Genomic DNA, 27805 nt, shown 5'->3' on the forward strand with positions numbered 1-27805 from the left:
ATGTTTTTATTCTATTTCTACAGTAGTTTCTGTTAGTTCCTTACCTACTAGTATAATAGTATATATAATATATTTTTCCCATCAAAGGAGTACAACAATTTGCTGCTTTGTCAAATAGATCTGCCTTATCTGTCACAGTCTAGATATGTAAAATAACTGAGGTATAAGTTCTACTACTTTCTGTGGCAGTACTGATGGTTTTTATAAAACCAATTTCTGTGGTGAATAGAGTGAAGTTGTTACCTATAGGTCTGAATATTAATTACATTTCAGCAAGTTGAATTTTTCAGTACACAACAGTATATATGCAACTCAGAGAAGAAAACAATACTTCATATTTTCCCTAATAAGCCTGGCACAAAATTCTTCTTATATTTGATAACTGTCATTTTAGAAGTAACTGGTGTCTCATTTTAGGTTGCTTGCAACTTTTTGTTGTGGTCTTAACAAGACAGTTTTTCTCTTCAATGTAATTATTACATATTAATTTTTAATTTTACTACTTTTAAAACTTTATTTGTATACTACATATTTTTGAAATCTAATACTGGTTTTTATAACTATTTATTTCATATTAGAAAATAATTTTAAGTTCTATAATGAAGTCGTTTTTCATATTTATTTAACATAATATTCATAGAATTGTGTGTTATACTGAATGAAATGTCATGCAGATTTGGGTGTAGAAAACCTCTCACCAAGATCGATAACTCAGACTTTAAAGTTATTAAAAAAATCTACAGTCAAACCGTACAGCAAACATTATTAATAAAAAATAATATGAAAATTGATAACAACTTAAACTGATAAAAACAAGCAAAAAACTGCTTCTCCGTTAAATTTTTATAACTTATCCAAATAGTCAATGAGTTAATATTAACATGAAATAAAATTAACATTATATTAGATTAAACGTGAATGTTTTTTTTTTCAAACAAGTTACTAGCTGTGAAGTTCAGGAGGAGGATACTGCACTGAGTAGCAGGCGATACCCTAAAAGAAACATACCAATGGTTAATTATTCAGAACCTGAAGACATAAATCAAGACGATTTCATATGTGAGTACATCAAGCTCAGTAATATTATATTATTTCAGCTTCTTTTTAGTAATTTTTCTTTATCAAGATTTGATGCCTTAAACTGAACTTTACTGATTTGATGCCTCCCCTACTGAGTTGAGGCAGTGCATAAAATGTTTCATAACAGAAAGGGGTACATTAATTTGCTGCTTTACACTATTTGTCACAAACCAGTAATTTGTTCATTTACCACTATTTTCCATTAATCTGAACAGTGCTTCATTGGCCAGTGACTTACTGTCCACAGTAAACAATTTTACTTTGTATGAACAAATGAATTCTACAAAATCAAATGTTAACATTTTTGTCTGTTTATGCAGTGAGTTTTTTTATTAATTTTAAGCTTAACTAGTTAAATTAGTTTTACATAGTTAAAATTTAACCTAGATTTGCAGTTGATTCTAATCAAATTTTTAATAGCGTCGTTAATAAAAATTAATTTCATAAAATTTCATCTACACTTTTTAGCATTAATTGTTTTATATTTTTCAAATTGCTTAAATAGATTCAAAATTTTATGAATAACTTGTTTTAAAACTTGCTGCTTCTTTATTTGCATCAAATGATATGTTTGAGGAAGAAGTTGGCATCATCAGACATGATTATGTTAATCTATTATTGACTTAAACAGAATAATTTAAAAAAAATAACAAATTGCATATAGGCATATATTACACCAAGAAAAAAAAATACTGTTCAATGGGTGTACTGTTCTTTTATTTAATGTTTATAGACTTGGTGTCACCAAGACTATAAACATGTTTTTAAGTAATGTATGTTAAATGTTTTTAAGTCATGTATATACTGTGTGCAAATTTTAGTGTTTTTCAAAATTTTGTTTTAATTTCATTACCACAATCTTGAATAATTACCAGTATAATCCCTTTAAAAAGAAAATTATTAAGTCTACAATATACACAAAAATGTCACAGGAAGTGATTGACATTTTTTGTGAGAACAGGTTAACCAGAATTTCAGAAGAAAACTTTTACTTGACATGTTACTTAAAGAAATACAAAATACAAAAGAAATTTGTTTCATCTTCAAGGTCAGTTAATTAAATGGCAATTAACTTAAATGAATACTGAAAAATCATTGATAACAATTTTATATTGCTATTAATATTATTATTAGATAATCTTATGTTAATAATTTTATATTAAGTAAATTTTATCATTTGTTTAAACCATCCATTATCTTTAAAATTTAATTGTTAATTTATAACATTATTACTATTTATTTCTAATAAATCCATGTCTTCTAAATTAGTGAATTTATGCTTATTACCTTTTATATGGTTTGCATTATTATATTTTTATTTACCATACTTAAAAGTTTGAAAACGTTCTTTGAATCTTTTTTTCAGTGTTCTGCTTGCTCATGCCTGTATAAAAGTTTGTTACAATTATATTGATTTGTTTCCTTACATGCGACAAGTGTTTTTAATCTGTTTTTTGATGTTGAAAACTAATATAAACTGAGAATCTTGCTATCACCCACCATTTTTGAAAAATTTTTAAATTTTAATTAAAGGATATTTTCATTTTTCAATTTATAGTTAGCATTTTCAGCTCTTATATTTTATTTTTTTAGCTCATTTTTAACATAATTTGTAAGCTATAAATAAACAATACTAGACCAAAAATTAAAACAGTCACTAGGTGAATTAAATGACTTGGTTAGGGATTTAAATTTATCAAAAAATCAAGGAGAACTGTTAGGATCAAGACTGCAAGGTTGTAATTTACATCTAAAAAATACAAAAATTTCAGGCTTTTGAAGCCGACAAAAAGAATTTTCTCAGTAATTTATTGATGAAAATAATTTGGTTTATTGCACAAATATTGATGAACTTATTTTGCATTTAGGACAAGTTCATAAACCTGAAGACTGGCGCCTTTTCATAGATTCGTCCAAGTATAGTTTAAAAGTAGTTCTACTACACAATGTTAACAAATATCCTTTGATACCAATCACTATTAATTAATTTAAAAGAAACATATGTATTAATTTTAAAGAGACATATGATGTGATGAAAGATGTTCTTGAAAAAATAAATGATAAAAAACATAGCTGGAACATATATAGTGATTTGAAAGTTACAGCTATTTTGTTAGGCATGCAGTTAGGCTATACTAAGTACATGTCCTTTCTTTGCGAATGGGACAGCCAAGCTAGGGATAAACATTATGTTACCAAAGAATGGAAGAAACAAGACAACTAACCTCCAAATGGGAAAAATATTATTCATGAGCACTTAGTTGAACCTAAAAAAATATTTTTACCCCCTTTCCATATCAAGTTAGGACTAATGAAAAATTTTGTAAAAGCAATGAAGGATAGTCCTGGTTTTTTGTACATCAGGCAGAATTTTCCGAATGTAAGTAAAGGAAAAATTAAAGAAGGAATATTTGTTGGTCCTCAAATAAGAGAGTTGGTCAAAGATGATGTACTTAACTAAATGTACATTTCTAAAGAAATGTTTTCATAAAGTATCAAAACTAAATTAAAAGTCAAAATCATGTAAGAACTAACTTCTTAAAATTTATCACTTAGGTTTACCCTTATGCCATCCTTTCTTTCTTTTTTTTCCACCTTCCTGAAGGCCTCTATGTCTAACTCTAACTCCTGGGTGTCATAGGTCTTGGAGATAGATTTTTCTGATCCTCCGCAGTAAATCATAGAGGATCTCCAGCTGCTGGTATCAGATGATCTGGCTCTGATAGTGCGGTCAGCAGTGCATCAGAATTGAGACTTGATATAACTCCCCACTAAAGCTTGTGGGGTAGATGAAGTACTCACCTCTCTTAAAGACCTCTGAGTTTTTGGAGGTCCATTGTCGGTTGTTTAAAGTATTCTTTCTCTACTAACTTCACATAAGGCTTCTCAATTTCTTTGGGGGATTTTCTGTTTTTGAACTTTTATCATTAGTACATATTGTTCAGAATTCTTCAGCAGTTTAACTTGTTTCCTTCACCTTTTGATTGGTCAAAAGCTCATTCCTAGGTTGTGTCATAATCTTTCATTTGTAGGTATCTTGTTTCTTTAGCTCTGGTTTAGGACTACTTTCTCTAGATGGTTGACTCTTCAATTTTTCATTAATGGTAACTAATAATTAACCATAAGCTAGAGCTGGTGTCAGTTACAAGACTACACCTTCTGGTTTATAGGGAATTGCAGAAGCTGCAGCAAAGTGTGCACAGGACACAGTTCTTGGTGTTCTGCTGAGTACAATTTTTCTAGCTTCATAGTAGCTGACTTTTCGTACTGTCTTGACTCTTGAACAGCACTTCTTGCTTATAGATTTGGTAATTCAGTGATCTCGATGAATGGTACCCACAACAACTGACGCAGACAGGTAGATCCCTGCATGAATAATCAGAGTGTAACGGCTCGTCACATACAAATCTGCTTCTTAGTACACCTTGTGACTGTGTATCTGAATCTCTGTCATCCAAAGCACCACAATGGAGTTGGGATAAATAGACTAATAGGGTCATTAATAATTGTTAAATGTCATCACTGTTAAATCTATGGAATCCATACTTTATTTTCTTTGGACACTTCGGTCTGTTGAAAGTTAATACATGCAACGCGGGGTGTTTAATTTCTTTGTTGCGTTGTGCGTTTAGTCATCGACATGCTTCAAATCCTTGATTATGAAGTTCCTCGACGAATTCCTCCTCTGTGGAGTTTAATAAATCCCTGCACACAACAATTCTTTTTGAGGTGTTTAACGTTCCATCTGGTGAGACTTCGATGTCCATGATGGCAATATTTTCAGAAATAACGATTGTTTCAACAAATAATCCAACATTAGTTTTCCTTCTCTCTTTTACAGACTCTCCAACAACTTCCGTGATGCTTCGAGCTATCACAAAAGGACTAATCTTTGAGAAGTCTCCTTCTTTTCTTTTCATCACTAAATATTTCTGAATTGATCAGATGCTCTTCAGTCAAAACCTGGAGCAATCCTTTTCTTCCCGAACTCTGCAATCTTCCTTACCGCTGAACCCAACACTCTTCCTCCTCTTCATTTGCAAAGACAGAGGCACTTCAAGATGTGGGTTTTTACATGGACCATCTGCACGGAAGTTGTGGAATTTGAAGTTTAATTTAATTTGAAGTATGATCTCGACAATCAATATGTCGTTATATGCGGGCGGAGAGATGATTGGGCATGCCCTGGATCATTGATCTTGCCTGGGATCCCCCAGTCAGCCTTCTCCACAAATTTAAACTGGGCCGGGGAGTGAGGCACGGCCTGACCCACGATACTGACATCCCAATGCTTTTACGTAGTAGTAAGGGCTCCGATATCCTTACCCATAGGACAATCCCTACCAAGGGCCGAAGTGACTCCCACTCGCTGAGCAGGGCAAGACTTCCCCAGACCTAAGCTCACGGCGGCTGCCCACTCTCTCTCTTCCCTCTCAACTGGGAAGAGGGATGAGCACTCCTTGTTCGCACTCACAGATTCCTGTCGGCAAAACATATCACGGTCAAACCTCCTGTCCCCGGCTCCAATTGGCGAAACCAAAAAGCACAATCGCTTAATTATTATTGATTCTTTATAATATTTTCATGTGATTTTGGTAATTTCTTCTATGTTGGTGTTAAGTACTAAGTGTTGGCTTTCTATCTGTGCAGTTATTGTCTAAAACAAAGGGATTTTAAAAGAAGCAAGACTAAATTAAATTATTTTTGGATTACTAATATATTTATTTACAACCAAAACAAAACAGAGCTGATTTTTTGTTTATTTTACTTTCACTTTCAGTTGGTCTCAGTATCCAGTATCATGTTTCAGTGTTATTTATTTCTGATTCTTACATAATTAAGTTTAACTTAATCATTTTACTTTTATCTTTTCTCTCTCAGTCCAATATACCAGACAGGTCTCATTCTTGCCCCATTTGCTATAAACTGTTTTACAGGAAACAAAAAATAATTTACCTGCACGTTTTTTTATCACTCCTTAACCTTTTTATTTTTCTGATGAGTTGGAGAAATACCATTTACGTACTCCCACAAGTGGGGGAGTGTCAGACTCGGACAGGTTCAGCTAGATGTTGTTAAGTGCCTATGTGTGCCTACATCCTACTGACTAAAACTCCTACTTCACCGATCCTCCCATTCCTGTTTGTCCCAGGAAGCGTACCGCTCATAGAGAGCATTACGTCTGGTAAAGGGGAGTGTCATCAGGCACCAAAATGCAGAATGTCCACTGCCTCATTGCGCAGAGGCAACCCCCACGCGCTCGGGGGTCCCCTAAACCATGAGCCTCTCCTCCCCCAGCATACTCTGATGTCTCATTTCCTGGAGAGACTCTTCATAAATACGTAGCTTATCCATCACCTTCTTAACATAGTTCTCAACCACTTTCCATTCCTTAACTCCCTTTTAGCATTCCCTTTGCATGTCTTCTGGATGGAACATCTCTTCCAAGCCTAACACATTTAACATCTCCCTACATCCTTCATCAAAACGCAGGCAAAAGAAATGCACGTGGGCAGGAATCTCTTCCTCATCATAGTCAGGGCAGCGATCCATGTGGTCCAAGTCGTATTTATGCAGATACACACTGAAACCGCCATAACTCACTAGGAACTGTGTTAAGCTTTATCTCAGCGAGCCATGGGTCCTCCTACACCAAGTCCTTATAAGGCAATGGGTCCACTGACCTTTAGTGGCTCGGTCTCACCATTCCTGCCAGATCTCCATTAATTCTTCTGTTATCTGGGATATTATGCACTTTTTGTCTCTTAACGGCAGAGGCCTCTGCTCTCAGAGCCTCTTTTCTGCAAAATAACCAAATCTGTCAGCATTGAGCATTGCACCCACCAGGACTTCACCGCACTATCAGTATCAGTATCATCTGATACAAGCAGCTGGAGATCCTCCATGATTTACTGCAGAGGATCAGAAGAATCTATCTCCAAGACCTCTGACACCCAGGATTTAGACATAGTGGCCTCCAGGAAGATGGAAAAAAGAAGAAGGAAAGGATGTTGTAAGGGTAAACCTAGTTGATAGATTTTAAGAAGTTGGTTCTTATATTCTTTTGACTTAATTATTGGTTTAATGTTTTAATTTAGTTTTGATACATTGCGAAAACATTTCCTTAAAAATGGATTTTGTGTTTTTTAATGTATTAGTTTTAAGTGACTTAAGTGGCAAGGGCCCGGTGCACCCTTGTCATCTTGTGTTTATTTAGAGTTTTTATATCTTTCCACAAGTCTTTTTTTAGATGATTTGTTGTGACAAGATAAGTCTTCTGACTATGTCACAATTGTTTTTATCTGGGTGTGAAAAGAATGAAAATAATTCTCTCACACCCAAAAAGAAAGAAGAAAGAAAATGTTTCTTTCTTTTTTTCTTTTTTTTATATGGAAAGGAGCTAATGATTGTAGTAGTCAATGCGCCAAAAATCTAACCCACCGGGTTAGTCTAGTGGTAAATTCATCATCGCAAATCAGCTGATTTTGAAGTTGAGTTCTAAGGTTCAAATCCTGTAAAAGCAGATATTTTTATAAGGATTTAAATACTAGATCATGGATACTGGTGATCTTTGGTTGTTGGGTTTCAATTAACCACACATATCAGGAATGGTCGACCTGAGACTGTACAAGACTATACTTCATATAATTCATATATATCATCTTCTGAAATAATACCTTACAGTGATTTCAGAGGATAAACAGAAAAAGTAGCGTGGACTTCCCTAAAACCTCAAAAAAATAAAAATAGATTATAAAAATATTTACAATAAATCAGGTGTATATAAGATGAATTGTGGTAGTGATAATTGTAACACAATTTTATAAAGACATGACCAAGCAGAACATTGAAAAAAAATATTCAAAAAATATTTACAAGCTTTTAGTAAGCTTTTTTTAAGTATGGTAAATAAAAATATAATAATGCAAACCATATAAAAGGTAATATGCATAAATTCATTAATTTACAATACATGAATTTTTCAGAAATAAATAGTTATAAATTTAAAATTCAATCTCTTGAAAAAATCCACATATTAAAAAATAATAACAAAAATTAAAATATAAATAACATTATAAATGAACAATTAAATTTTAAAGATGGTTAAACAAATGATAAAATTTACTTAATATAAAATTATTAACATATGATATCTAATAATAATAGCATTATAAAATTGTTATAAATGATTTTTTAGTATTCATTTAATTGCCATTTAATTAACTGACCTTGAAGATGAAATAAATTTCTTTTGTATTTTAATTTTTTAACATACATTTTTTTATAATATCTAATGAAATAGTAATCCCTATGAAAGTGCTCATATATTACAAGAAACAAAAACACATTGAAGTGTGACTTTTATTAATGTTGATAATAATTTATACTGCTATGATACTCAACTGCCAATTCATATATATATGGATTCAGCAGCTGCCTCTACAATTCATTATAGCTCATTTTTAATTGTTAACTCTCTGGAGAGCAGCTACAATCTACTGTCATAGCTAGTTGTAGTATAACAAGTTGTATTAACTACACATTTACTTAAGCTATACACTGCAGAAGAATAGTATCTGTTTATCCATTGTTATTTCCCCTTGTTTGTGTCTTAAAGTTTCCAAAATATGTATTTTAACATGTCTAAAATAAACTTCAGACAGAAGTCTTCTTTCTTCATAATTGGAAGAAACCTGATATCCTCCTGGCTTGTTGTATTGTTCCTATTACAATATTTTACATCCCTTTACAGTAATCATTTTAAAATATTTTACATACTTTTTCATTCTCCTGACTGAACATTTGTTCAGTCAGGAGAATGAAAAATTTGTTCTGAAATTTTTAATATGTTTTAAATTTTATTAACAAACAATTTTCACAAAATAAAATTAAAAAGCTAACATTAATGTGCAAAATGTAAACAAAGAAGAATTTATTAAAGTAAAAAATATCACTGAAGATGGGCTTGGGCCTGAAAATGTTTTGATAAATATAAAAAAGTAAAGGTAAGAAAGAGTGTTCTCTAATTCTGTATTTGGGGAGACTGAAAAAATATTATTATATTATATATGACAATTTTTACTAAAATATTTTCTTACCCAACCAATAGCTTACATTTATATTGTATTAAAAAAATATGTTAGTAATAAAGTATACAAAATCCACCTTGTAGTGTATGAGATTTAAAAAAATGGTTGTAATGTTGGCAGTAATCGTCATATAGGCAACATTATTTAATTGTTCTTAATTTAAATTGCTTATCACTTTTTATATTTCTTATACATATCACTTATTTTAGAAAAATAGTTTGGTTTTATTTTGTTTTCTGTTTCAATCCCATAGACTGAATCATCAAACGTATCCACAATCTCACTGTCAGTAAACAGCTTGTAGACTCCTTCCTACTGAATTATCTATGAGATATTCAGCCTTGAGTAGTATCTCATAGATAATTCAATAGGAAATCCATATTCATTTCTTTTATCAAAGAATATTCCAAGATATTTAAAGAGTTAACTGGCAGGATCAACTAGTGAGGAGCCTATCTGTTAAACAGACGATGTGCTACTTAATTATATGTTATGTGTTACTTAATATAGTAACACATAATTTCTTTCATTTATTTAGATTAGACTCTGATAACAGATTGAAAGTAAAGTAGAAAGGTGAGTTTGAGAGGCCTTATTAATCGACTTGCAGTCCTAATAATTAGCCAGGTAATTTAATTAAACTAAAGATCAAAGCATACAGTTTTATTCATTAGGTAATTTTTTTCATTTGAAGAATATTGAAAATAATGTTTCAGCAGTTCAACTGATATAAGTTTTTTTTTTTTTAATGATGTATAGGAATACATTCGCCCCAAAGCGAATGTAGACGTGTAACAGGTTCTACTAGATGTTATGATTCCAAAATTGTTTCAATTTTTTAGAAAACTGCTACTTGCAGAAAATCACCTACTTTTGATAGTTTCATGTCAAAAAAATCAAAAGCGTTAAAAATTCCTGTTATTAAAGTAAAATTTAGAAATGCTATTTATCCAAAACATATATAATTTTGCTGTATTTTCTAGTTTGTGATGAATGTGACAGACAGTGGGTTGGAGATTGTGAGATACATGGACCACTTAAACACATTAAGGATACTGAGGTAATATATACATCATTCTATTAATCTTTTTAATGGGTTTGATTCTTACTAATCCTTGGATCAGTTATACTAATTCTAGATAGTATGATATATGAATTAAGCATTTCTTTTCTTAAGTTTCAAGTTTGATAAGAATTTATGAATTTCTTGTTACTTTAGTACATCTGACCTCAAAAATGATATGTTTAAGAAAAATTCAGTAATTACATGCAAAAAGTAAAAATATGATTGGTTTTTGTATATATTTACATTACTTGGTTTTAAAAGAAAATTATTGAATTATTTACAAATATTAAATAGTATGCAGTAAAAATCTTATCTATCTAAATTTGAAATAAATGTGGCTATAAGATTATATCATTATAGAGTATTATCAAATGAAAATTGGAATATGTGGTTTTAAGGTGCATTTTTTTTTATCGCCGTTTAAATTGAATAAGATATTTAATCTAATTTATTTTTTAATTAAGAGAATTCCAATTTACCTTTTAATATGTAGGTGGAATAAATAATGCATACAATACAAGATGAATATGGGGATTTTAATTTCATGTCCCACATTTATAAAAAATAAATATTGAATTTATGCAGGAAAATTTATCAGTAATCTTTTTTTCATATGTCTGTTTGTAAATTCAGTTTTTTTTTTACTGCCATTGTATTTTAATAATAAAATATGAATTTTAAGTTTTAATTAAATGTATTTTTTTTAAATTTGAACAATTTTAATCAGTAAAAGGATTTTATGAGTTACAAAAGTCAAACTATTCATGAGTTGAAAGAAGGGCTTTAATCAAGTACTAATGTGTGTAAAATGGTACAAGCTATAAACATCTTTCATTGTTCCATTTTTTGAATTACAGTGTATTATTCTATGATTATAATTGACCTCAATGGTTTTTGGCTGTTACTAACAAAAAGTTGTCTAAAATATAAAAAAGAATGATTTTGTCTTAAACAAAGGAGCTGTTCACTATACAATAAATTTAATTTTGGTTTGTACTTCCAATAATTATCTACTTCTGCTGGGTCATTTGGTCTCCAGCTGTTGTATTTTATACAACCTTCATAATTTATTTCTGAGATACAACCTCGGTTTTTGACTTTGTTTTATATTTTATATAACAATTATTTATCTGGTAGATACCATGTGTTTTATTGTATTAATTTATTTTTGTAGTTGTTGACTGACAAAAATTATAATCTTTACTACTAACATGCTATATAAAAAAAAAAATTAAAAGTACAACTAATTATAAAAATATATAATACTGACATACATTAACATTATTAAAAGAAAAAACTGTTAGTATTTTCAGGAAAGATTTTGTGCTGCTTTCAAGATAAAATAAAAAAAAACAAGATAGTATAGAACACTAACAGAACATATTGAAAAATGAGACATCCCAGAAGTGCATAGATTAAACTTTAGTGACTGTGGCTACATACTACACAGGACAGACTAAATGCACACACATTCTCCTATAGACAAGGAAAACATACTTGAGCTCACATTATCAAAATTTTGGAAATCATCTCATAAAAACAGGACATAAATACAAAGATTTTGCTACAACATGCAAATTTTACACATAGCACACAAAAGTTAAATTCTAACACATTAAAAAATTTGAAATTTAAAAATACACAAAATTTGGGAAAAACAATAAAATCAGTTCAATTCTTCTCAGTTTCTCTTCAGTTATAATTAAACAGAAATCACTTAAATTAAGTTCTTAACTTTGGATTAGGCTCATTCAGTATTCAGTACAGCAAGGTTACACTCTGAATTCAGTACCATTAATCGTATTAATATTTTTAGGGGCATGATTAGTAGAGTTATTGGTACCACATGTCTCTGTGTGGCATTTACAGATTTTAAAAAAGCTTTCAGTATTCATCCTGCTGATACGTAGAATATTTTAATATTAAACAGTGATATATATATCTCCCTATATATATATATATATATATATATATATATATATATATATATAGGGAGAGAGAGAGAGAGAGAGATTCAGCAGTGTTTGTAAACAATGGTGACAAAAGAACAAAATTCACAAATTCATGTGAGAAAAACAGGTATTAAGCAGGATGGTTTAATATCACAATGTTAATTACAGCCTTAGAAACAGCTCTGCAATAGAGGAGTTAAAGTAAATGATAGACAACTCACCAATTTTTGATTTGCAGTGGTATATGTTGTTAAATATTATACAGGATCTCTAGTTTCCAGTGAATTATGTTTAACTGACATACAAACAGAAGTTTAAAATTTAATGACCAAAGAGATTTCTGAATATTTATTTAGTCCAGATGATGGATATAAAGAATAGTAGTTGTTGTCTAAAGTGAATTGATAGATAATATTGATTGAAAATGCTTTCCTAGCAAGTTCTGTAGTTTTAAGAACAACTTTGTTCATAACCAGGATCTATCAACCAGGAGGTGTTCTGATGCTGGCATGCAGTTGTGAACATGGTCATTGAATCAGAAAGTGATTCAGAATAAGTAACATTGCAATTTTCTTGCAAAAATCAATATTGAGTCTAACAAGAAGAGCTAATGGATTTGATTAGTAACCTAGCTAAATTATATTCTCTTTTGTGTTATACATTTCTGTAAGGAAATAGAACATCTAAGTCGCTAAGATTCAATGGCAGATGGTCATTGACTGAGTGATCACTAAGAGGCTTGAAAAGGCATTGGAGGAGGAAATCATCCAATGATTTTCTTCTCCTTCATGATTGATGTTTTTGGTGGATGATGGGAGAGAGGCATAAGCAAAGTGGTAGAAGTAGGTTGACAAGAGAATTGATGAACAGGATGTAATGGTGAGATGTTGGGTTTGAAGAAGATAATTATTCTATCTTGAAGAGGTTAGATCTGTAAAGGAACAAAAAAGCTGTATTAAAATAATAATAAATATATATATATATTTATACAGAGTGTGACCAAATAAAACCAGCCTCAGGAAATAAAAATTTTAAAATGAAAAGCAAAAATTAATAATAAATCTCTTACATTTACATACATTTATTGATTCTCAATTACAGTACTTTTGAAAAAAGAAATGTTTACAATGTTGCAATACAATTTTAAAGTCTCTGTTCAAAATACTCTCTACCAGCCGCTATACAAAGTTCAGTGCAGCAAATCATGTTCAGAAAAACTTTCTGCAATTCTCCAAATGGAGTCCTTGCAATCTCTTTTCATATGTTGTCTTTCAACTCTTCCAATGTCCAAGGGTTGTTCTTGTAGACTATCTCTTTTGGATGGGCCTAGAGGTAAAAATCACACTGGATAAGTCTGGAGATCGAGGTGACCACAAGTCCTTACTAAATGTTCTACCCTTTGTGAAATCTCCATGGATTTGAGTGAGAGATTGATCAGAAGTGTGGCAAGTCTTGTTGAAAGTATCCATAAGAAACTTCTTTTGAAATCAAGTTACGTGTAAATTCTTTGTGTAGATGTTGGTATAACACTCTCCTCAAAGAATATTGGTTCAATGATCTGAATTCCAGAAATTGCACATCAAACACCAATTTTTAAATCATGGAGTAGTTTCTGATGGCTTTCATTTGGGTTTTGTGTGGTCCAGTGTCGCATATTCTGATTAAAATTAATGTAGCCTGAGGAAATGGAACAATGCTTCCATCTTTTGAAATTAGGACAAAAGGATCAAGGAATCCTTCACACTAATATTCTGTAAGAGCCACTGCCAGTAAGTTTACCCTTATCCTGTTGTTTTAATTCATGCACAATGGTCACATGATAGACTTTCATTTAGTAAACCATGAAATATACGCCAACATGATGTTCAAAAAACTTCTGTTTGTTGGCCTAATCATTGTTTGAGAAATTAGCTAATCATTGTGTTGACTTTTGAGTACTCCTTCCAATATGATTTGCTATATCAATGACAAAGTTCAAACAGTTGGTTGCTTCACTCTCTTCAGATTAGTAACAGAACCGGTTATTCGCCTCTTTATCGCTAAATGTTGAGTTGTTGATTTTGTATAGGAACGTTACTTCTAGGATACGTCCCATGAAACCTTTCATGAACCAAATTTATTGAAGTTGTGTGAACATATTCCTCCACAATGAAAACACTGTGATGCACAAATACTACAGACTCACTGAACAGGAGGGGATGGCTGAAGGCTTATGAGTGAGTCAATGACCTTCAACTATGCATACATGGCAAACATACCATCTTTTGATAGGGTATGTGTCATAAGATACTGTGTCAGACAGTGAGATCAGTTTTATATAGCCCACTCAATATATTATCTCTCAAAATACATTATTAAAATTAATGTTTACTTTATCAATTTAAAAACATATGTTTATATATACAAATAGTGTGAAGAATGTTCTATTTTTAATGATCCCAAGATTAAAAGGGTGAGTTGAAAAAATTTTTGTATATCTTGATTTAAATTTCCTTATCTATTACAGTATGCTGTATTTGGGTATGCACTGCACTTACACATGTCAAAATATAAACTATTTTATAACATTATAAAATAAATTCATAAATAAAGGTACCAAATGACATATAAAAATATTAAATACATCAGCACTTACTAGCATAGTGATTCAAAGGGCAAGAAATAATAGCAGTATAAATTATCTCTAAAGAAAAGGGATAAAAATATAACTATCCTAAAAAATTTCATCTGCTACTTAAGCAAAGACTACGCTGTGTGGTCTTGGAGAATAAAATATCTATTAAAATTATTTTTTCTAATAAGATACCAAAACATTATAGTTTACTTAATTAAATTTTGAAAATGATCAAGACTTGCCTTAGACTTTTTGTAATCAATCATTTACTCAACATTTTTAGGCAAAAGATTGCTTGAGTTTTAGAATTTATTGTTAGTTTTGTATTTAGATTTGTTTTCAAGATTATTTGAAAACAATAATTTCTATTCTATTTGCTTACTTTTTTGAGACAACAACCTTGTTTAATTAGATTAATTAAATTCTAAATAAAGTAGTAAACTCTAATTAAAGTAATAATTTCTCTTACATGTGAAAAAAGGATTCAACAAATTTTGTGTTTTCATAATCTGTATGTAAACTACATGCTAAATTGCAGGTGGATACAACTAAAAAAGATCTTTTACGTTCTTTAAAAACAATACCAAAGATGCTTTGTGTTGCTCAAAGCTCAATTTACAATGCAGGAGCTGGTGTTTGGTCAATGAAGGTGATACCAAAACACTCCAAATTTGGGCCATATGAAGGAAAAATTGTATATACAAAACGTGAAGATACCAGATATTGCTGGCAGGTAATTTCTTTATTTCAACAAATAAAACACATTCACAGTTGAATATAAGTTATGTGAAGAGAGTTTTAAATCTGTGTTAAAAAATTTCATACAAAGGAATTATTTTTCTTTAAAAAAATTTTAATTGCCTTAAATTGCTAAGGTCATTATCTAGTTATAAAAAGATTTTCTTCATTAACATTAAAAGTAGCTTTGACTGTTAGCATTTTACCTCATTCATTCAATGGTGGAACTCTTTTCTTGTAATCGGAAGTCAAAAATATTTGAGCTTAGTATTATTATTTTTAAATGTAATTTATTAATTAATTCTAAGAGGTTGTGATGAATTGTCAATTTCACTAGTGATGACTGTTCTGTAGTATATTAGTTATAACACTGATATAGTTTTCTAGTTTGATGCCTTTTCTATTACGTCCATAAACTTGGACTTTATATATATATGAATATTAACTTAAATTTAATTTATTTAATTTTGTTTTCCCATTGACTGGATAGAATTAAATATAATAAAGATATATTTTACGTAAAGATTATACCCGTTTTAATTTCTTGGGTTAACCAATCAACTATACAAACTTATAAATTAAATACACTGCGTTTCATTTAGAATTCTTTAAGCTATAACAGTGACAATACACATTCAGACACGCACCATATAAAATTCTCTACATACTAAGAAATTAACTAGTCTACCCATCCTAAATAACAATGATTTTATCCCCACCCTTGTTGTAATAGATCCCTCAATTCATACCTGACTCGCCTTATCTTTAGATAATTATCTCTTTATATAACCTTATATTTCCTGTGTTTGAAACCTTTACAATGCACATATTTATCTCAAAAATTACAAACATTAAACATTATTTTTTTTTTAAACTAAATTTATAATATAAATATGATATTTTAAATTAAATGAACATATATGTTGCTTAATCCAGGGCTGTGTAGATTCTGTTGTCGACAGTGTTTGTATTTTTCTTGATGTATATCATTTCTAGAATATCCTTTTATATGTATTTTGTTTTTTGTCTAATATTTTGGTGCTGTTGAAATTGAACCAAGTATTCATGTTCTATTGTAAGTTTTGTGAACACTGTTTCTTTCTTTTTTTTATATTTATGAGCTTCTATTCTTTTTTTAAGGTATTGAGATGTTTGGCCAATGTACAATGCGTTTCAATCTTTACACAAAATGCTGTACACTACATTGGCTTGTTGATTTTTCTGTCAGCGATTTTAATTTAGAAAAAATGCTATTCAGATTGTTGTAATTTTGATGGGCTATTGCGAAATCCTTTTGTAGAAATTTTTTAATCTTTTTTTTTGCGACATATGGTAATGCAACATAATTCTTACTCTTATTATTTTTATTAGGATAGTTTGCTGATATATTATTATGTATAGTGATATTTATTTCTTTAGAAATATCCTATACCTTAAAGAGTAGTTTACCTACAGAAATATTTGATAGTTTTATAATTTGGGAAGAATACAAATGTGAAAGTAGTTTCAGAATTATCAAATAAAAAAATATTTAAAAATTCATCCGCTTAAGAAATAGGTACAGCAAACCTAACTTCATTGAATACAATGAAAAATAGATACAAAATTTATCAACATTACCAATTACTGAATATGTAATTAAAAGTTTATCGTTAGGACCTAAATTTGCATTACCACTAACATTAAATAATCACAAGCAAGACAGAGTTACACACAAACCATTGCCAACAAAACATTTTATTATAAATATTGAAAACACCATTAGAAGTGTTGACAATGAAATATTTTGATGGTTAAAATGAGTCACCTTTCCCTTTTTACTGCATATGTACTATAGTTCTTGTTTTTCTTATCTTCTTCCTGTACCAGATTATTGTAAACTGAAGCAGCTACATTCAGTTGTTATTAATCTTTTGCTGTGAGCATATCATATCATGTGGGCACAGTATTTTATTTTATGTATTCTGTGTAATTCATTTAATTATGACTTCTCAAAAAACATTCACGATAGAGGAAAAGGCGCACATTATCTGGCGGTTAGAGAATGGTGAAACTAATAAGGACATTGAACAAGAATTACGTGTAGGTCATTCAACAATATTGGTGATATGAAAGAATGGTGGAAAAATTTTTAAAAAAATTCTATGAAATCAAAAAAATTACAGTCCAATCAACAAATGATATAGACCAAGCACTGTTAAAATGGTTATAATATTAGAGGGCTAGTGATATCCCTATTAACGACCTATATTGCAAACTAAGGTGAACAATTTTTCTGAAAAATTCAGTAAACTACATAAAATAACAGATTGGATAGAATGGTTCCGTCAGTGATATTGTGACTGGGAGAATAAGCGGTGAGGCCGCAGCAGCTTCAACCAGTGTGTCAGAAAAAAGGCTAGAAACCATTTGGCCAGAAATTAAAAGAGGGCTATTTGGATGAAAAAATCTATAATGCTGATGAATCTGGTCTTTTTTTTTAACTGATGCCAGAAAGAACCCTTCGGTTTAAAGGCGAAACGTGTTTGGGAAGTAAAATTATCAAAAGAAAGATTAACAGTACTAATTGCTACAAAATGACTGAACTGACAAAAATACTTATGCTTATAGGGAAAAGTGCTAAAACCCGATGTTCTAAAAACTTGAAATCGCCTCCTGTTATGTATAGAAGTAACAAGAAAGCTTGGATGGCAAGAGATATATTTACGTCTTGGTTATGGAAATGGGATTGTGAATTAAAGATCGAAAATGACAACGTATTTCTGTCCATTGACAACTGTCCGGCTCATCCACACATTGAAAATCTTTTGTGTATGAAGTTTATGTTCTTACTACCGAAAACAACAGCAGTCTTACAGCTCTTAGATCAAATCAGTAAAAGTCCACTACAAAAACACCTAATTTTACAAACGATACAGGATTTAGATAAAAAAAGGAAACACAAATAACTATTCTGGATGCTATAATTACATTAGAAAGATCATAGCATGAAGTCTCTCCACTGACTAAAAAATTACTTTCGACATGCAGGAGTTTTACTATAGGCTGACGAGGTTACTGACGTCTATGCGAAGAAGAATCTTTAGCGGAACTGGGCAACAGTCTGCAAAACCAATCGTTGTCAAATGTGTTGCTTGAAGATTTAATGATAATATATGAACAAATCTTGTGTCGTGTATACCAACAGGTTTTCTTGCACTGATAGAAAATCATATTTAATGAAGTCTTTATTTGATCCCTTACAAACTTCACTCTGACTGCAACTTTACAGAAGTTATTTAAGTGTTTATTTAGTAAATTACTAAGTCTGTATATATGTCTCTCCACAAGAAGCAATACTTGACTCTTTATTATTACTTCTCAAATTTTTGGTTTTATTTTTCTAAGCATTACTATAAGTTGTGATAGAATATTTTTACCCAAATATTTAGAGAGAGATGTTGTATGACTTCATTGACAGTTTAGGTTTACGCTTAATTTTTATTTTTAAGCATTTTTATTTTCTCAGGAAAAGCCTTCATTTTGGAATTTAAGTTCATAATTTGTTCTTTCATGTGATTTAACAGATTTTAAAGCTGATTTGAGTGAATGTGTATGCTGTTACTCATAGTTAAACATATGGTACATGTGTTTGGGTATTGTACTGTTTTGTTCAGTGGTCATATTTTGGAATGAAATTAAATATTTGATTTATAATTTTTTATTCTTAGTCAATGATTTATCTATTTTTTTTAATATGGTAGTTTAAAATTATGATAAAAATTAATGAAATATAAAAATAAAACTTGTGGATTAGAATTCCAAATTGACATTACACTATACTTTACTTGTAAAGAAATATGAATGAATAAAATTATATAACATAAACTCTTGATTACCACAAATATATCAAAAGAAATGCCCAAAAAACTTTGAAAACTATCATAAAACCATTAAAACGCCTTTAATGACTTGGTACATAGACAAACTGCTATTAATCAAAACTACATTAGTGCCCATTGTAAACAGTACCCTTGTGAAAATAATGACATTCCCAGGATGCTCATTCATAAAAATCTAATTAAAGGTTAAGCACCAGAAAGAGCCTGTTTGGTATTATGATTAACATTAACATTAAATCTGAACATAAATTGTGAGGGTAGATAGCACAGCTGTTATCTTCAATTATCTACTGAGATTATTCACCTTTTGATTTCCCTACAGTTTTTACCTTCTATTCATCCTTCTGTTATTATATTAACTAATCCTGAATGCTTTAATGTATAATTCACAAGTTTAGTTCCTTTTCTTAGAGATCTTTGACAGTTTCCTTATTTCTGATTAATCTAGGAACCTTCATATCAAACTTACATATGAATCTGCAACACATTTCTATAGCCTATTTTCTCTGCTTTTATAATTTTCCTAATGACCTTGTTTTACAGTCATATTCTAAGATCTTCAATATCATGATACAAAAACAAAAACAATAGTTTTAAATATTGTTTTAATAGTAACAATAGTTAAATCAGTAGTTATATCAGTCTTACTGCAACTGATCATTTGGTAAAATTAACTGTTCAAATCTAATATACTTTATTCCACATCATAAATACATGGTTTCTAACTTAAAAATAAAACCACCAAAAATGCACATATAGTTTAAAATATTTTATTGCAAGTAAAAGTGATAAAATAATCATACACTAGCTGAAATGTAAAACACTGAAAAAGAAAATCATTCATAAATTCAAAAATTAATGTTGCCAAAGATTTTAATATTTATACTTCTATTCTACTTCGCCTGTTTTGAGTTAACATTTCAGAAGATGTTCACACTAAGGTACGATTACTAAAGAAAATCTGCAGAACTCAAAATATGTATAATGCCTATTGAAACATACTGAAATATATTGTGTGTAAGGAAGAATGCCTGTAAGCTAAGGAATGGATATTAAAATAGTTTAATGAAGCAAAATTACAGGCTTCTTGGTACACAAATTTATATTTATAGTGAAAAAAACACAGCAATATTAAGTATTGTTAAAAAAAATAAATGTTTTTTTTTACCAGTTAAACTTAAAAAAATAGTAAAGCTGAATAGTTAGACTGTGATAAAAATATTTATAGACTATTTTTTTGATAACTCTTTCCAGTTTTCTTCTTGGTGGATAATTTCAGTTTTATCAAATTTTTATTTACATTACCAGCAATTTTCTTTAGAATGTCAAAATAAACTGGTACTTTTTAAAAAAAGTCAGATATAGAAATTAATGTAATATTTTGAATAATATACTACAGGCTAAATATAATACTTTTTATATGAATGTATATAAACTTTCTTTTACTTACAAAGAAAGTGGTAAATCTTATTTAAGCATAGGTTAATTGTACATGCTGGTATTTTCATATTTTTCATCCTGTCCAAAAGTTGTAAATTAGATGATCATAAGTTATATGCTCATCTACTAAAATATTATTCTTTGTTATGCTTTGATCTCTGTAATAAGAATTGTCCTTAACTGAGTTACATTAATTGTATATTTTTTTTTTAGATAAAGAAAAATGATAGAGATATTTTTATGGTTGATGGAAGTAATCCAGCCATTGGTAACTGGATGAGATTTGTCAACTGTGCTCGATTTAAAGAAGAACTAAATCTGTTAGCTTATCAACATAAAGGTAAAATATATTATCGTACTTTTAAAGACATTCCTCCACATCAAGAACTGCTAGTTTGGTATGGCAAAGAATATGGAGAGAAACTTGGAATCACAAAGGAGCTGTTCCATAAACCTGATATGACAAGTATTAAAAGTAAGTTACTAGTTTTAATATTTTAAAATCTAATTCGTAAAATTTTCATGTAGATATAGTAATTTTCTTTTTATTGCAATGTAATTGTCAGTATTTAGTTAAAAGCATAATAGAATTAACTTTATGTGAATATAACTCTGCAAACTTAGCTACTGGGTGACTCATAGATAGATGGTTGAGTGAATGAGACTAAATTTGCAGTTAGCTGCAAATAGGGCTTCGGCAGGTAAATAGTGTTGGACCTAGCTAGGTAGACATCATCATGATGTGATAGTAATTTATTCTGTTTAAATCATACAATAATCCTATGATGGTTCTGTGTTATGGGGGGGGGGGGGTAACTGATACCACTAAATAAATTACTGAGTGCTAATTGTCAATATCTTTTAAGACAACTCTTATCAACTGGCAATTAGGCAGCAACAAAACCAATAACAAGAGAATAACCTAATTTTGGGAATGATAGCATTAATTAAAGAAGTGAAAAAACAAATGCCAGCAGAACCAAAATTAAAATTTTCAATATTAAACAAAGAAGAATAGCAATTGTCAGAATAAAAACTTCAGGGATAAGAACCACATAAAACTGAATCCCTTTGCTAAGGGAGAACCTCTATGTTATGTTATTTGACAATCTATAATTTTGATGAAAGTTTTAAAATTAAAATAAAAGAAAGAAAAGGAACTAGGATTTTATGGATGCTTACTCCTAATTTATTGTTTAAAGCAAAGAAATGATTTCTTTTTTGTTACAAAATAGCTGATACTGACAGTGAGATTAAAGAACTGTTTTGTTGATGTATTCAGGAATACATTTGTTTACAATATTTATCAATTCTAACAGTTAGAGATAAAAACTGTTTTTCATAATTTGAAACTGAGGAGAAAATTCTCAAATTATCAATATGATCTCTGCAGGAAGCTTAGTTACTACAGGCATTATTTTTTGCATCTACTAGAAGACCTTGGAGGAAAATATGTAAAGATCTTTGTCAGATATGTTTTGACATTGTTGAAGGTATTTACTATATCAGTCATGCCCCTTCAGATCCAGATCCTTTTCTTTTTCTTGTTTAGCCTCCGGTAACTACCGTTTAGATAATTCTTCAGAGGATGAATGAGGATGATATGTGTGAGTGTAAATGAAGTCTTGTACATTCTCAGTTTGACCATTCCTGAGATGTGTGGTTAATTGAAACCCAACCACCAAAGAACATCGGTATCCACGATCTAGTATTCAAATCCGTGTAAAAATAACTGGCTTTACTAGGACTTGAACGCTGTAACTCTCGACTTCCAAATCAGCTGATTTGGGAAGACGCGTTAACCACTAGACCAACCCGGTGGGTTAGGTCCAGATCCTAGCTTGCAAAAAACTAACTTTTCTTTGAGGAGAAGAACCAAAGAGCCTTTCATCATTAATATCTTGGATGGAAATGTCAGATAGTCAAAACTTTCTTGAATCTTAGTCTACCATAATTCTTTTAAGCAAACATTAGAAAGTCTTGGAGCATTTTTTTGCTCCAAGACTTTTTGTGACTTGATCACACACATTAAAAAACCTCAACAACATATAAGTTTAATCTCAAACAGAATGTAGTTTCAGAAAAAAACATTTGAAAATCCTGTGGATAAATCTGTTAGATGTATGTAAGGAGGTCTATCTAAGTCAATGTTGAATTTTACTTTTACTTTCACAATTTAATTAAAAATATACATACTGAAGTTGCAATACTTTATTTTACAAAATCTGTTATCTAATATATCTGTTATTACAACACACACACACACACACTTATCCTTTATTATCTCTTGTTTATTCTTTTCTTCTCTGAATAAATTTATTTATTTGAAAGTTTACTTCACACAGATAGCTTTTAAAATAATTTTCTGATGTTTGAATTCAATTGTTAAATTAACAGTACTTTTATACTCTTCATTATTTTCCCATAGGATAGCATAATCACTAGAAATAATAAGTTTTATCAAGCACTGCCACAAAAGCGTTGGCAAAATAATTCATAAAAGCTTGAAAAATATCTGAACAATTGAATATTCTGAACAATTTAGCCAGTACCATATGCAAACAGTCTATCTTTATTTTTTATTTAGAGTAGGGTTTTTCCTTTTAATACCAAAACCTTTATACAGAATGCATTTATATGAATGCACCCGAGTACCTTGAGTACAATTATACAAAGGTTTGAAGGGCGTCCTGATACAACCACTGGCATATTTGTATTTATTACATTTAGTGCATCCCTACCATTTCTTGTACACCCAGTCAGTACCTTTATAACACATTCTTAAAATTTGTGATAATTGTGAATTTTTGAAAAAAAAATACTTACCGTTATCAACTACTTTAGCTCATTATTGTTACTTCATACTAACATTAATTTTATTAGACTATATATATTTTTTTTATTTTACAAGTATATAGCTATTTTTTATCTTACTTACCATACTATTATTATTAATTTATAAAAATTACTTATTTTGGTACAGTTTTTATTCAAACACTTTAATAACAAATAACAGATTAAAAATCTAATAAATTCTTAGAGAAATGAAATATATCACTCACAGTAACTCCCCAGACATGTGTAAAACTCACAACTGAGTGACCACCAATCACTAACCAGTGTATCGATCTCCAACCATATATATTGGTGGTTGTGGTAATGATATTAACTGTTTCTTTGATATTATATATATATAATATATTCCCAGGAAAAGTTACAGAAAAAAAAGCAAAATAAAAGTGTATAACTTTTTCATGCATATTATACACAGCAGGGATTATACAGGGCGTTTCATAATGTTCTTAGGAGTTACAAAGATTCACTACAAAAAAAGTATTTCACTTACCTAAATGAAAGTCGTACGAAGTGATGCAGGGACTCAAACAGTATTCGTTAAAATCTATAAATGTTCCATATTTGCTTCTCTGGTGACACGGCACACATCAACACGAAAGTCTAGCTCTTGCCAAACTCGTTCTAACATGTCATTTTCGATATAGTTGATTGCATTGATTATGCGATCCTTTAGCTGAGCGATATCGTGCGGCATTGGTGGGATAAACACCTTATCTTTCACGTAACCCCAGAGAAAGAAATCACATGGTGTGAGGTCTTGGTGGCCACAGCATAATGTGTTGGTCTTCTTTGGACGCAGTTCAGGCGAGTTCATAATGAAGAACATTATGAAACGCCCTTATTAAAATTACACAAGCCTGCCATGGTTGTTTTTTTTTTTTAGTTTTTATAATTGATTCTTATTTTTTAGCGCTGAATTTGAAAGTAACCTTAATTTTTTTCCTATCACGTCAGGATTTTTCGCAAATCAAAATTTATAAAAAGTTGAAAAATTGCAAAAATGTTATACAGTAAAATTCGAGATGCTACCCAAAAGTTCGAGGAATTTTACCATAAAAATAAAATAGCTTACCATAACTTATAATTTTCACTGTCTCCTTCAAAGTAATCCCCTTGGTCATTGATACAGTGATCCCAGCGTTTTTCCCATGATTTCATGCATCCCTGGAAGTCTGCAGGTGTAAGTGTTCGAAGCACGTTCTGCGTTTCTTCCTGAATCTCCTCAAATGTGTTAAAACAACGGCGTTTCAATTGAAATTTTATTTTCGGAAAGAGTAAAAAGTCGAACCGGGCAAGGTCGGGCGAATAGGGTGGGTGGGGAATCACTACCGTCTTTTTGGAATCCAAGAGATTCCGAACGGCTAGCGATGTGTGCGCGGGAGCGTTGTCATGGTGCAGAACCCAGCTGTTGTTACCCCACAGATCTGAACGTTTGCGCCAAATGCTTTCACGTAACCGCTTCAAAACTTCACAATAGCACATCCCATTGACAGTTTGACCAAGAGGAACAATTCCCTATGGATAATGCCTTTGATGTCGAAAAAACAATTATCATGGACTTCACGTTGCTACAAATTGGCGTGCTATTTTTGGCCGCTTCCACTGCGACGCCTGCTGCTTAGTTCAGGGTCATACCCGTACACCCATGTCTCATCACCGGTTGTTATGTTGGAGATGAAATTAGAGTCATCTCTTGCTGAATTCTTCAATTCATTACAGACAGCTACAAGATTTTGTTTCTGTACGCTGTTCAACAGTCTCTGTACGAATTTTGCAGCAATGCGTCTTATGTTCAAATTGTCCGACAAGTTGCGTTGCACGGACCAGTATGACATTTGTACGATTGCACAAATATCATGGATTGTTTGTCGACAATCTGCAACAATAGCCTCTCGCACTTTCGCGATGTTTTCCGGTGTTGCGTTTGTTGATGGTCTTCCTGAACGTCATCGACTGTCGTTCGTCCATCTTTGAATCGTTTGTACCACAAAAAAGTTTTACTTTTACTCAGCATTGTCACCAAATGCTTCCACAAGCATGCGATGAGTTTCTGCACCAGTTTTTTTAAGCATGAAACAAAATTTGATGTAGGTTCTTTGGTCTTTAAAATCTGCCACTTAGAACTTCGCCGAAGTAGTAAAACACAACGTTATACAACCGCACGAAAGTCAACAATGCAGCCTCTCACCTTCACAGCTGTTGGAACACTGATTCACAAAGAGTACTGTTAGCCACATCTAGCGATAGTAAGTCGTACCAGCAATTGTTCGCGCGCAAAATTCAAATAACCCGAACTTTTGGGTAGCACCTTGTATATATAATTTTTTTTTTTTTTTTTTAATAATAAACTAATATAGTATGTACACTTTTTTATCTTATACTATGCATTCTTGTAGCTAAACAGTTGAGTGGTGTGCAGAGAAGGGAAGATGAGGGGACATTGACCCCTTAATTTCTAATGAAAATTGCCACAAAAGAAGTCTAATTTCTATTACAGTGGATTTTAAATTAATTAATTTTTATGAGTTACGTCATGGCTTTGGAAACCACTCCCTGTCTTCACTCATCCTTAATGATGAAGTATGTAAATTACTTAAAATTTTATTCATGTTCTAAGTTTGGATGTCTTATAGTCTGCTTTGCTCTTTTCGTTGTGTGTTCTCTATTTATGGGGTTCATCTCGGTGTAAGAGCCAGCGATAGTCTGCCATCATCGTAGTAGTCCATTTTCCTTGATAGCTCTTCTCCATTTCTTTCATGTCCTGATGAAATCTCTCACCCATCTCTTTGTTAAAGGCACCCAGATTTTTAGGAAAATAGTCCACATGTGAATTTAGGAAGTGAACCTTCAAACTCATAGAACAGCCAAATCTTTGTACTTCTGCAGCATATTCTTAACGATTAATCTGAAGTTTGGATCCTTCTTATTGCCCAGAAACTTGGTTACTACTTCTTTAAAGGTTCCCCAGGCTTCTTTTTCTGCAACTTCCATTTGTTTCTCAAAATTACCATCTTTGAGAAGTTTTCTAATATCAGGACCAATAAAGACATCCTTTTTTAGTTTGGCAGTTGATAAGACTGGAAATTTGTCATAGATGCATTTAAAAATGCATCTATTTAAAATGCATCTAAGCCTTCTTTTGGTAAGGCTTTCACAAATTGCTTCATAAAGCATAACTTGATATACAGAAGTGGAAGGAGAACTTTATTGGGATCTTTGAGAGCTTTTTGGAGCACAAGTTTTGGTTCCAGGTTCGGTTGAAGCTCCATTAGACCAATATTTCCTTATCCAATGATTTTCTCTGTTTGCTATCCTATTTACACAAAAAATGAGGAAACTTTGCGTATTCTCCTTGCTGTTCTAGGAGCATCGATATTATTTTGAGATTGCCGCACGTAAGCCAATTATGATTATTTAAATTAATTTATTGAAAACGAATTCCAAATTATCGTAATGCTCTTTTAAATGAACAGAATGTTCGACGGGTATTGATGGATATGTATTCCTACTATGAAGAAGAACAACTTTGAGGCTTCTTTTGGAGGAATCTATGAACAGTCTCCAATCGGTACCTTCGTACGGAATGTTAAATCGAGATAAACGTCTATGTTTATGTTTAAAATCCTTTTCTCTGAACCTGAAACAGGAAAATGAAGTGCCAGCTGCTAGTAGGTTCTTCTCTTTAAGCCTCAAAACCAGTAATTCTGAATTTTATTTGGTTAGATGTAAGTCTCGAACCAAATCGTTTAGATCAAACTGTGAGTAAAGCTCTGGTGCACAGCTATCTCCGGGTTTGTACTAATCAATGTTATCTTCATTAAATCACCTGTGGAACTGTCTATTTCAGGTAAATTTTCTGCTAGGATTGGCACTAGTACGTCTGAGCCAAGAGGAACTGGGCGTAAAACGGATGGCAAATTGGATAGACGACACTGTTTTTATTCTTCAAGTTGAAACTCCAGTCGAAATTGAACATCAGTCAAACATAAGTAACAATCATTGGTGTGATTTCGTGGTTCTCGCCACACCATTGGAACTCCAAATCTGAACGCTTCTTGCTTCACCCTTTGAGCTTTATCAAAGTCCTT

At 31.0% G+C, this 27805-nt stretch overlaps 1 protein-coding gene across 1 annotated transcript; it reads left to right on the top strand.

Annotated features, from left to right (window-relative positions):
* LOC142326591 (histone-lysine N-methyltransferase PRDM7-like) lies at positions 1–27671 on the top strand. Its single transcript, XM_075369178.1, has 6 exons — positions 1–31; positions 940–1059; positions 10154–10230; positions 15341–15535; positions 21075–21336; positions 27565–27671. Exons 1-6 carry the CDS (start codon positions 1–3, stop codon positions 27669–27671), a joined length of 792 nt encoding a protein of 263 aa, XP_075225293.1.
* Positions 27672–27805: the final 134 nt, after the last annotated feature.

Source organism: Lycorma delicatula, chromosome 6 (assembly GCF_047948215.1).
Source record: "Lycorma delicatula isolate Av1 chromosome 6, ASM4794821v1, whole genome shotgun sequence".
NCBI lineage: Eukaryota > Metazoa > Arthropoda > Insecta > Hemiptera > Fulgoridae > Lycorma > Lycorma delicatula.